The 12665-nt window shown below is 43.9% G+C and overlaps 2 protein-coding genes and 1 non-coding gene across 3 annotated transcripts; 1 reads left to right on the top strand and 2 right to left on the bottom strand.

The window, feature by feature from the left end:
- The first annotated feature begins 359 nt into the window (after window positions 1–359).
- LOC124663129 (fructose-bisphosphate aldolase-lysine N-methyltransferase, chloroplastic) lies at window positions 360–4824 on the top strand. The gene is made up of 11 exons (XM_047200870.1): window positions 360–517; window positions 593–662; window positions 1057–1097; window positions 1192–1272; window positions 1405–1440; window positions 1610–1693; window positions 1948–2081; window positions 2616–2704; window positions 2844–2992; window positions 3112–3998; window positions 4536–4824. Exons 1-10 carry the CDS (start codon window positions 410–412, stop codon window positions 3259–3261), a joined length of 942 nt encoding a protein of 313 aa, XP_047056826.1. The 5' UTR covers window positions 360–409; the 3' UTR covers window positions 3262–3998; window positions 4536–4824.
- A 2750-nt stretch (window positions 4825–7574) lies between these two features.
- Window positions 7575–10359, bottom strand: LOC124661613 (2-methoxy-6-polyprenyl-1,4-benzoquinol methylase, mitochondrial). Its single transcript, XM_047199493.1, has 8 exons — window positions 10224–10359; window positions 10000–10126; window positions 9860–9921; window positions 9114–9269; window positions 8884–9028; window positions 8656–8727; window positions 8132–8240; window positions 7575–7897 (listed from the first exon to the last, which is right to left on the bottom strand). The coding sequence occupies exons 1-8, from the start codon at window positions 10357–10359 to the stop codon at window positions 7796–7798; spliced, it is 909 nt and encodes a 302-aa protein (XP_047055449.1). The 3' UTR covers window positions 7575–7795.
- A 1389-nt stretch (window positions 10360–11748) lies between these two features.
- TRNAR-UCG lies at window positions 11749–11822 on the bottom strand. The gene has a single exon. It is a non-coding gene; the product is annotated as a tRNA-Arg (tRNA).
- Window positions 11823–12665: the final 843 nt, after the last annotated feature.

Raw genomic sequence — 12665 nt, 5'->3', positions numbered from 1 at the left:
CACACGCACACATAAACCTTTCGTGGTTAATCTTTTAGAAAAGAAAGAGAGGTCTGTAGGTTATTTTCTGTCTGATTGTTGACATGCCAAGGGAAGTGCCTACTTGATGCTAACCAGGTTTTAGACTATAGGTCTGGCTAACTTGTTGGCTTGAATACTTATAGTTCTTAATTAGTCTGCATTGTTTTACTTTGGAGAAAACCACATGATTTTATCGTAGACCATAATTACCGTGGTAGGATATGAATAAGGGTAATCCAAACCTAATGCTTACTTAGTAATACACCATATATAATTTATCACCCTGTTCCATAATGCAAGCCGTTTTTACCAAAGTTTTTTGTGATGAAGCAATGGATTATCGCATTCTGTAAAAAGATTTGATTCAGGAAGTATTTAATTCCTCCAGATGTTCTGGGCTCCCAATGAACTTCATATGGTTCGAAATAGCTCAGTTTGTGATGAAACCATCGTACACAGGGAACATCTCAGGAAGCAGTTTTCAATCGTCAAACCAGTACGTGCTCTCTCCAGAACCGACCTATTTTTTTTTGTTTATTAGTCCTAACTGTTTGCCCTTTTCATATGCAAGGCTCTTGAACGTTTTCCACATTTGTTTGGAGAAATCAAGTTGGAGGATTTCTTGCATGCTTCTGCATTGGGTACGTATTAAGTTCTAATATTTGAAGTGCTACTGATTTTCTTATGTTTGTTGCCTAGTACGTGCAGTCAAATATATGCCTTACATTATTTAGGCATCTAGCATTTTAACTAAATAATACTTTGCTGGCACGACATTTTGGAAATTTGGCTGTCTTTTTTTTTCTAGCTGAGTAACCGTACTCAAATTATATATGATTGATTGACTGGATCATAACATGAAAACAACTTAGCAAGTGTGACACTTGTGTGTGGACCTCTTTTTTTTATGTGTGATTTGTTAAAAGGGCAACAAGGGGTATAATAGGGGTATTTTGCTGCATTTTATTTTCCAAATTATATCATCTTTCCTGCGATCAAGCTTAGGTGTTGAGACTATTTTCATGGCATATCCAGTTTCATCTCGAGCTTGGCAGACTTCGAGAGGTGTATCACTGGTATAGTTTTCTAAATCTTTGCCTCCCATTAATTTGAAACTTATGATTCCATGCATTGTCCATCGATATTTTCATTATCTGAAACATCATTTAGATTCCATTTGCAGATTTCCTTAACCATGATGGTGATTCTGATTCTATATTAGTATACGACGAACAGAAAGATGTTTCAGAGGTATTTCTTTGATCTATGGTTCAATGTCTAGTTGTGAAATTATGCTCTATTTGTTATAAAAGCACTTCACTTAATTTCCGTTCTTCTATATATACGGATTAATTCTCTGTTCTTATTTTCGGTTACTTACAGGTCATTGCGGACAGGGACTATGCTGTCGGTGAACAGGTGAGTTTTGGAGAATTTTTCCGCTTCACTTTACTATGGTTGGATAGCATTATCAGCTATGACCATGCATGAGCTTCATATACTTTGCACAGAACATATCTGGGATGGCAGCAACCTTCTGTTCTAGAAAATATTTTAAAGAGCTTTGAAGTTTTCATTAAATTTTCAGGTTATGATAAGATATGGGAAATACTCGAATGCCACACTAGCACTTAACTTCGGATTTACACTTTCCAGAAACATATACGACCAGGTAAAATCACAGTTTCAAATAAACGGTCAAACACCTTAGTGGGCTTAGTTAGTATATTGGTAACTGATGAAGCATCGGAGCTGGTCTGCAAGAAATTATGTCGTCTTCGTCCTCTGAAACTTCAGTAACTGGGTCATTGATGACTAATTAGCATGTTGAGAATATAATCATTAAGTTCTAAGTAAACTTGCTTTCCATTGACCAATCAATCCTTTGGCCTTTTACATGCATATTTGTTCTTGAAATATTTGCAGGCACTTGTTTGGATAGATATGCCAGAACAAGATCCACTCTACAAAAAGAAGATTGACATATGGCAAAAGCATCAGACTCCAAAATCTGAACACATATGCAGCCCTGGTTGCACTAAAACTTCTTTTGCCATAAAGTATGTTGTAGTTGTAGGGAAGTTATGTATGGTTCATCGTTCGATTATTTTCTAAATTTGATTTGCCACATTAATGAACAAACATCGGATAGTTTCAGTGAAGATGAAATTAATTCAGAAATTGGCACTAGACATATTTTCTGATAGCACAGGAAATGCTTAAGTTTGTGCTACATTTGTAGAGTAATAGCTCTAGGTAGTTTTGGTTATATGTTTGCTTTGTAAATTTCCTTCACATTCTACTGATATACAGTGGATAGGATTAATATATAGGGTTTCTTGGAATCTGGCAGTGTTAACTGTCCACCTTACTAAAATAATGGTGGGCCTCATTCTTAAGTCGAAGTCATGTGTACATGTTGGACCAGTATCGCAAATAGTGCTTGGCTTTCTTAAAATAACTATGAAAACATAACAGTAGTTGTTCCTCTGAAAATCTGCATTGGAATTAAGCAATGGTGAATTCTGTGATAGCTTTTGTATGATGAGAGCATGGTCTCCTTTTTGTGTTGCTGAATTGATGAATGGAAACAGAGAAGTCAAATACTCTGGAGACAAAGGGATTGGGGTTCCCCAGATCCTTCGTGCATTTGTCCGGGTTTTCTATGCCACCTCAACTGAAGGTGCTATGCTTTTATCATATGATGCTTTTATCATATATTTCTTTATCTTTTTTAGTTACATCATTCTTATAATTTATATTCAGGTTAGATATTCTCGATTTTCGATCAATGTTCAATGACATAATGATAATCTCTTTAGAATTGGAGGAGATGGCCATGGAGGCTGCTGAAAATGATGGTCGGCTTGCGAGGCGTCCTCTGAAGCATGCGGAGAGAGAAGTCCATGCTCACCGCAAGTTGCTTTTGCACGTTGACAACATGATTCAGGGTCATTCTACGGCTATTGAGGTGAGGACACTGACAACAACTAAGAATTCCGTCTCACCAAAAAAAAAATGCTATTGATATTCATGTGTATGCCTGCTGATTATTCCCTACTTAATGCTCTCATTCGATTTTATTTGCAGCAACTTGAAATTGTTGATGGCACTGCATCTTGGAACATGCATCCATTCAGAAAAGAGATGGCCAAAGATATACTTGCCGGCGAACTACAGGTTTTGCAAAGCGCTCATGCATGGGCTGCAAACTATTGTGAAACTGTGAACATGTCATGATCATCTCAGCTTTATAGGAGGATGAAAGGGCGAGTAGCATCACAGGCCCTGCTCAGATTCATGGCATTTGCTGGCTACTTGGATCTCTGGGCGCTTTGGTTCATATACAATGCCAGAGAAATTGAGGTGTGTAGCGTGCTTGCAGAAATGTTATGCATGCTCAGAATTTTGTTGATATAGAATGCTAGTGAAATTGAGGTGTATGTAGCGTGCTTGCAGAAATGTTATGCATGTTAAGAATCTAGGAATTTTGTAAGTTTGATATTTCTCCAATAAAATTTATGCATTCCAAATGGCCCCATGCGAAAATTTGATTACGGACCAAATTGGCTCCTTGTAACAGCATGCAATGGTGCATGGCTGCATTATATTTGGTCCATCACTTCCATTGCACTTGATCCTTCTGCATGCCTTCCTTTAACCTCTCACAATCCTTGCTATATTTAGCCCTTGGTATATTTGCAATGAATGGACTTGGCTATCAGCCGCTCAATGGCATCTCCTCCCTCATCCTTTCTTTTCTTCTCATCTCCCACTTGTCTCTTTTCTCGTGGTATTGTCGATCATGTATAGCAGAAAAGATTAATGCCAACAGATTGGAAGATTGGATTCTGGAGGAGGAAGAAGAGGCAGAGAAGGCAGGATGCTGCAGCGGGCCGCGAGCAATGCGTACTCATGGTGGTGGGCGAGCCACATCCGCACCAAACAGTCCAAATGGCTCGACAATCACCTCCAAGGTAATGTGCATCTGCTGTTTCCATTACACATTGTGTACATTTCCATGAATCCCAGTTGGATTTTGGAAATCAGCCACATTTCAAAAGTAAAATCTGCATCCCTGGAATCAGTCTAGGTCTGCTTCATCCCTGATCTGATGATCTCATCCTTTGTTGCCTCTGGACATGGGACATGGCACTAGATCAGTTTCAGCTCCGAGCAAATCTGATCGACGTAATATCTATTTATACTCGGTTAGTTCAGATATAGCATGAATCCTGTGCATTATGGGAAATAATTTCTTCATTAAGTTAGCTAGCATGAAAACTCAAAACTATTTCTCTGCTCACATGTTTCATTTTTTTGTTTTCGTCAATTGTTTACAACAGGATAATGTAAACGTTCTAGGCCAACATGGACAATTTATCAGAACTTGTTCAGAGGGATTGAAGCAATTTGCTGAAGTTCTAAAACTGACCAGATTCAATAGTTGTAAAATGATATGTCTCTTAATAATTCTGATTGATATGCTAAGATTTTTTTCTTTTGATGTTCAGATATGGAGCACAGAGTCAAGTGCATGCTCTTACTTCTTGGAGAGGAGGCCGATTCCTTTTCAAAGAGAGCAGAGATGTACTACAAGAGGCGGCCTGAGGTGATCACTCAGGTAGAAGAAGTATACAGGGCATACAGGGGCCTTGCCGACCGGTATGACATCATGTCAGGGGAGCTGCACAAAGCAAACCACACAATCGCAACAGCCTTCCCTGACCAGGTTCAGTACGCGATGCTGCAAGAGGAGGATGACAATGTCCCAAAGGCATTTACCCCGGTTGACCCGCGCAAGATCCACAAGTCGACTGTCGATGGGTTGTTGAAGAAGAAGAAAGGAGGAGAAGGGCCAGGTGCAAAACTCGGCGGGGCAAAGGACGCCCCAGCTCCGATCAACAAGGAGAACGCACGGGAGGAGATCAGCAGGCTGCAGAAGGCTATACTTGTGATGCAGACCGAGAAGGAGTTCATCAAGAACTCCTACGAGAGTGGCATTGCCAAGTACTGGGATCTCGAGAAGGAAATCAATGAGAGTCAAGAAAAAGTTTGCCAGTTCCAAGATAAGTTTGATGAGAGCGTGGTGATCGAGGATGATGAGGCCAGGGCCTTGATGACAGCGACTGCCCTCAAATCCTGTGAAGACACCATTATTAGACTGCAAGAACAGCGTAAGACGGCTGCCAGCCAGGCATTGGATGAGTCAGAACGAGTCAAGGTGTTGAGAGAGAAGCTGAAGCCTATATTGGATGAACATGGTAAATCTCTACCAGATCTGTCTGAGAAGAACATAAGAAAGAATCATGTGACAGAGATGGGGGATGTGTACCATGTCAAGCTGGGTGAGCTGGAGATGCAGACAATAGTCGAGAAGATCAAGGAACACTTTGAGAGGGACTGCAACATCTCCATGGAGGAGATCACCGAGCAGATTGATGATCTTGTCAATACAGTTGTTGATTTGGAGCTCATGGTTTCATCGCAAACCTCGCAGATTGACAGAATGCGCCGCGAAAACGACGAGCTGGAGAATTCTGTGAAGACCCTGGAGGAAGAGAAAGGCTCGAGCGAGATGGAAGAGAAGCTGAAGCAGGTGGAAGAGGAGCTGGTCAAGGTGCAGGCGCTTGAAAGCTCCTTCCACAAGGACGAGAGCACAGTACGTTCAAACTTCACCGAAGCGATAAGCAGATTCAGTGATTTCGCAGATATGTTACAGGCGCCAGTTTGCGAGCACCAGGCTGGTTCTGGAGCACACATGTCAGCGGCGGCAACTGAGGAGGAAGCACCACCTACGGAGCCATCAGACAAGTCCTTTGCTGATGACATCAAGGAAGAAATTAAAGAAGTCGTCATGGCTGATCATTCAGACGTGCCGCCACAGGTTCCTGAACCCCAAGAGAACACCACCACTGAGGCAGCATCTGGTGCTGCTGTTGCTGCTGTTGCTGCTGCACCGGTTGATCTGCCTAAAACAGAGGCCGCAGGAAGCACTGATGTGTCCGTAGATGGCACTAAAAGTTCAGACAATGGGCACGACAAGATCTCGCGGCCTGGTTCGTTGGCGCGGCTTCGCCATATCTCCACGGACAATCTTGGAGAATCAGAGGAACAAGAAGAGAAGATCAAGCAGGAAGGTTCAGCTGTTGACATGGCGAAGCTGCAGGAGCGGCTGATGGATGGTCTGGAGGACAAGGAGAAGGTCTTGCTATCTGAGTACACTTCGCTCCTGGAGGACTACAAGGACACCAAGAAGAAGCTGATGGACGTGGAGAAGAAGAACCAGGACTGCCTCAACGAGATCAGGACGCTGCGCGAGCTCATCGGAGAGAAGGAGAGGAACTGCATAGTGGAAAGGGGCAGCAGAGGCCACAGGAGGACGCCCAGCTATGGCCATCAGAGGAGGCAGAGCCTCTCTTCCATCTCCAGGCTCATCAGGATGGGCTCAAGTGTCCAAGAAGGCAACAGCGAATCCAGTGATACCGCTAGTGATAGTGGGATGGATGACCTGAGGCTGCCATCTATCGCGGAGGTGGAGAACCCGTCACCGCTGGAGGAGAAGTTCCGGAAGGACATCGACACGCTACTGGAGGAGAACCTGGAGTTCTGGATGAAGTTCAGCTCGTCGCTGCAGCGGGTGCAGGAGTTCCAGAGCAGGTACGAGGACCTGCAGACCGCGAAGGCGGACGGCGGTGACGGCGAGAAGAAGCTCCGGGCGCTCAAGACGGAACTACAGGTGTGGTCGGAGCAGAACGCCATGCTGAGGGGCGAGCTGCAGTGCAGGTTCACGTCGCTGTGCGACATCCAGGAGGAGATCAGCGCAGCGCTGGAGATGGATACCGACGCGGCGGAGGAGGCCGAGGAGGGCGCACCGCGCTTCACCTCCTACAGCGCCGGCAAGTTCCAGGGCGAGGTGCTCAACATGCAGCAGGAGAACAACAGGGTCTCCGACGAGCTGCAGAGCGGCCTCGACCACGTGAAGACGCTCCAGTCGGAGATCGAGAAGAAGCTCAGCGAGGGCGTTAACCTCTCGTCCTCGACGTCAGCGGCGGAGGGGGAGCCCACAGAGGGGTCGACTGCGGTGGTGCTGGCACGGGTGCCGTCCAAGGCCAAGGTGCCGCTGCAGAGCTTCCTGTTCCCGACCAAAGCCAAGAAGCCGTCGCTGTTCGCGCGTGTGACACCGGCTATGCTTCATAAGCAGCAGGTAGACATGAAGTTTCTTGCCAGGTTGCCAAGGTAGCACCACAGCACAGATGAGCAGGAACTATTTAGCTTAATTAATTAACTAGCGGCAGAGTTCTCTTTTTTTGAAATTCTCCAAGCTATGTGTGATTGAACCAAGCCATTTTGTTTCTAGGGCAATGTTGTAACCTCTGAAATCAATGAAACATTTTTCCCTTTTTCATTTTCATCTGACATGGAATTTAGTTGTAATTTTCTGCATGTATTATAGTGGTGTTATCTTGGTTTCCTAAAGGTGACATACTTACTTGGTTGCAAGTCCAACTATACAGATATGCAAGGTACATCACAAAGTGAAGAAACAGGGATTGCGTGTACAAGGTTTTTATTTATGGACCAAATTGTCACAAAAGCTAAGAACAACACTATGCAGAACATCTGCCCTTATTTCAAATGGAATAACAAACCAAAACAAGGCCACATGCTTTTTAAACAAGGAAAATGGCCAAATGTTAGCCCCAAATGTATGATTCAGATCCAACATCACCGAACTGTCTTTCTACCGTGCAGCTATTTGACCTATACTATGCTACAGTTTCAGTCCAGAGTGAATGGCAACTACACCACCCACCAGATTCTCATATTCGACCCTCTCAAATCCGGCTTCCTGGATCATCTGAGCAAACTTTTCCTGGAAAGTAAAAGTACTTTGATCAGCAGAAATGCAAAACATAGGCAATTATTTTGGCTCATAATCTTGTACTCAACTACTACCTAGTTACCCTATTTCCTAGATATCTAGAGGTTAGCCGAAAGGTAGAAAGCAGTAAAACACCAAAATTCTGGAAACATACGTACATTCAACTATATATGAAAAAACCAGGAAGCTCAGTAGTATGAAATAATGAGAAATGTCAATCTTCACCTGTTTTGGAAACCGACGGATGCTCTCAACCAAGTATTGGTACGATTGCCTATCCCCAGCAACTAGCTCTCCCACAGCCGGAATCACGGAAAATGAATAGGCGTCGTAACTGGAGGGGGAAAAAGGACAGTGAATTTTTGAAAGTTCAGAGAGTAATAAGGGGAAACAGTAGAACACAAACATTCACACTACTTTCCATAGAGCACTAGTAGGACTTTTTTGGAAGGTGCAAGCTATAAGCAGAAAAGGAACATTTTCCCATTTGTATCGAATAAACAACAAAAAAAAAACATGAGCATTTTTAGGGCAACCTTCAGCGATGTTTAACACATAGCCACATAGGTTGCTAACAGATGGTTACTTTACTGCATTGGTTACTGCGAATGCTAAAAAAGAACAGTGAAGTGGTTGATAATTAATTATAGGTCTCACATTTACTTGTTTATTTTTAACATGGTGTTCAAAACAGTTCTCATACAAAATTATCCTACGATGACAACATACTTTGACTAAGGAAAACTCACATGTCTTTAAAGATTGGAACATCCACATGACTCAACTCCAAGCATAGAAACCTTCCTCCTTTCTTTAGAACTCTGAAACACACAAACCCATATGTGAAACTAATTAAATGTGAAGAAAATAAATCAGTCAGATTGCAAAAGACGTAAAACAAGTCCTACAGCGAGCTATCTCCTGGAAAACAACACGTGACGTAATCAAAACTCGCAAATGATGCATAGTATAGCAACCTGTAAGCTTCTGATAGAGCTTTCTCAATGTGTGTCACATTTCTGATCCCGAATGCGATAGTATAGCCATCCATAGACCCATCCTCAAAACTCAGAGCTTCTGCGTCTCCCTGTACCCAACTAAGGCACTGCTCTTCGTTGTAGCCTGATATATAAAAAAACTGTTGGAAAGCAGATCATAACAATTAAAACTGAAGTGGCAAGATAAAACAAGTTTCACGAATCACTACCTTTTTCGGCAGCACGCTTCTTTCCAACGTCCAGCATATTTGGATTGATGTCGCAGACATAAATGTGAGTGTCCTCTTCAAGGTCAGTAAGAGTGCCCTGCGTAGCTCTGTGGCTCACGCTCTTGATCCTTTCCACTACCCGAAATGCAACATCCCCTGGAGGTTGACACAGAAGAAATGCCAGGCATATTAATTCGAATTTCATACAGAATGTTCAAGAGAAGTGACAATCAATATATTGGCGAAGAAGATTCTTATAGCAGCATAATAACTCTTCAAGGGAAAGTCATCCTTAAATAATAAAATACAGTAGCAACAGAATGACAAGGCGTACACTGTACACTGAACCTAGAACAAGGTGTACAGTAAACATTGCGCAATCTTTAGAACAAAGAAGATAATGAATCACTTCATAGGTACACGTGTTACTCTATTTGTGATTTTGCAGAGGGAGTATGTGGGATGAATCTTTGCATTTGCACATGGAGGCAGAGTTTTAGCACACAAATTTAGCTACTACTGTTGTTACCAATCAACGTTAGTACGGCAGAGAATAAAGGAGGAGCTGACAATACGAAGTTGTGCTAACTTAGAGGCCTGCAATTTACTTGAGTCACAAAAACAAGACAGCTGATTCTCTAAAATTTCTTTGCAACCATAGATGCTACCCTAATTTATGCGATACACATGATCTTATATATTCCAAAGGAATGTACAGAGAAATAGACACTTCCTAATTTATTTACCTGTGCCACCAGCCACGTCCAGATGCTTCATCCCAGGAAACGGATTGAGCTTCGAAATCAGCCTGAAAAAACAAGTTACAAGACTCCGTTAAGGATGAACCCGCGCGTTGGAACGGATTGAGTAGTGGGAGAGCTTGAACCTGTCCTTCCAGAGCCTGTGCAGGCCGGCGCTCATGAGGTCGTTCATGACGTCGTAGCTGGAGGCGACGCTGCTGAAGACGTTGCCCACCAGCTTGCTCTTCTCGTCCTCGCGCACCTGCTTGTACCCTGAGGGGGAACGGAACAGCAACGGCCGATTCTTGTGCATGAGCAGCGGGTGACGCGAGAGAGGGGGCAAGGAAGAGGAGGAGGAGGAGGGGCGTACCGAAGCTGGTGGCGTGGGAGTGGAGGAAGGCGGCGGGGTGGGCGGTGGCGGGCGAGAGGAGCGCCGCCGCGGGGATGAGCTGGCGGCGGCGGAGGGTGGACGACGCCAGCCTTGCGGCGGCCGCTCGCAGAGCCATGGCCTTCCTTGCCGATCCAGGGATCCCGGTCGACGGGGAAGTGATGGGGAAGGCGGCGAGGACTGCGGCGACGGCGAGCAGAGATGGAGGAGATGGGCGGCTACTGGGCCTACTCAAATGGGCTTCTAATACCTGTAGGCCTCCGTTAGACATGGGTGTGAAGTCTCATTTTATCAAATCTGCAATTCATGTTGCAACTCATGACTAACCCGAATCACGATGCAAATCAAATGACGTGAGACTTGATAGAGCACGGAGCTGAACTACCAAATCCTCTTAGGATATTGCTTTTACTAAGTACTCCCCCTGGTCTTGTTTCATCGACGCGACTTTAGTACTACGTACCAGTTTTCTTGTGCTCAGCTCGCGTCAATTTAATCCGTCCGAAGGGATTACATTTCTTGGGCAATATCGCAACACTTACGGCAACTTGGTCTCATCTACCAGGGTAAAGAAACTGGAATGCCTAATGGGTCCGAAACTCTTTTCCCCCACCGCTCTCGCACCGCTCTTCCTCGAGTTCTCCGGATCCGGGGTAGCGGGGCCCTCCCCAGTAGGGCGAGGGTCCCCCCATGTATAGTAGTAGGTCGCTAGAGTTCAGCCTAGTGCTTGGTTTTGGCGTTATGCCGGTAGCTTGGAGTGCTTCGTCGGTGCTTTGAGATCGACTCCGGCGATGTTTGGCGGAGGCTCTCTTACCTCCGGTGCTCCATTGGTCGGAGACGATGATGAAGAGAGGTGGTGCTGTCAGCATCACCGTCAACAATAAGGTCTAGGTCTGTGTTGGTGGTGACTCAGCTGCCCCTGGCAGAGTTCGTCTTCCTCCTCTAAGCCGCCGTGGTGGTGGGACGAGGCAGTGGAAGGTTGATGTTGCTGGCGATGTTGGGGTGCTACATGGAGTTAAAGGTGTTACAATTTCTTGGAGATCATGCTCGATGGACCAAGTTTGGTCATCGACTCAACAAGCGGTAGGGCGGCTGCTCCAACTCCTATCGTGGTGACGTTAGGATTTCAACCTTCGTGGATTCACAACGACACATTGCGTTTCTGCTCTATTCTTTAGGGTCCTATTTGCATTTGTTGAGGTTTGCTGTTTTAATATAAGCACCTAGGCCCTTCCGGGGCCATTCCGAGTCAAAAAAAAAAAGAATGTGTAATGGTAAGCTAAAATAACACAACTTGTGGTTCTTCCACGTTTAAAAAGAATCATGTTTGTGCTACTTAGCAAGCCCAGGCCCATTCATAGCTCGCCCATTAGCATTCTGTTTCAAACAGGCCCACGTACTAGGCAAAACGCGAAGAGAAAATGGAATAGTAGGAAAAGAAAAACGACCACAAACAGGCCGACGTACCTGGCAAAACGCAAAACAAAACGGAATGAAATGAAAAAAACGACCACAGTGGGAGTCGAACCCACGACCTTCTGATCCGAAGTCAGACGCGCTAATCCACTGCGCTATGCGGTCATTGGTGTTTGATAAGCTTGTTTTCCATATATAACAGTAAACTCAGCATATATACACCATATATATATAGCAAAAAGTGACATTGATACATGACCACCAGTGCTCCCGTTTAAAAAAAACATATTTCTGAGATTTCAACAAAACTGAGCTTAAATCTGCACATACATAGAAATCTTCTGAATGTACTGTAAAAATTTCGGAAGAAAATATGTTGTATCATGAACTATATAAAAAACAAATTTCTGAAAAAAATTGTCCCTATACCAATCCATAAATTTGTTTTTTTGTAGCTAAAAATATAACATAGTTTTTACCAAAACTTCGCACGAGTATTCATGACATATATATGTATATCATGTAATAATTTTTATGATTTTATGAAACATTAAAATACAGTTTATAAATATTTTAAAAACCAGGAGCACTGGTGCTCATGTGTACCAAATCTTTGTCTTATAGCAAGCACTGACATTATATTTTGTTAAGACGGATAGTATCGGATCCATTGAAAGCAGCTTCGCCGCCAGGCACCTCAATGAACGTGGTTCACCCACCCGAGGGGTAATCCGAGGCAGTGATGTGTGAAAAGGTACTACAATCAATCAAATTAATAGTTACTAGTAAATTACATGCATCCGCTATCACGTTTACAAACGTTTACAAATTATACAGCTAGTGATAAAAGCAACGGAATATCTCCACCAGCCACAGCGAAACTTTCAGAAAAGCAATATGCACGTATGACAAACTAAGAAAGACCACCCCATAGAGAAGCGCATCAGATTCTATTCGACTCGTGCATGCGTGGCGCGCGTGGCTCCCTCTACCCAACATATATATCTC

The sequence above is a fragment of the Lolium rigidum genome, chromosome 6 (assembly GCF_022539505.1).
Source record: "Lolium rigidum isolate FL_2022 chromosome 6, APGP_CSIRO_Lrig_0.1, whole genome shotgun sequence".
NCBI classification, from domain to species: Eukaryota; Viridiplantae; Streptophyta; class Magnoliopsida; order Poales; family Poaceae; genus Lolium; species Lolium rigidum.
The sequence above is the reverse complement of the archived record's forward strand: the minus strand, read 5'-3'. Positions and strand labels throughout refer to the sequence as shown.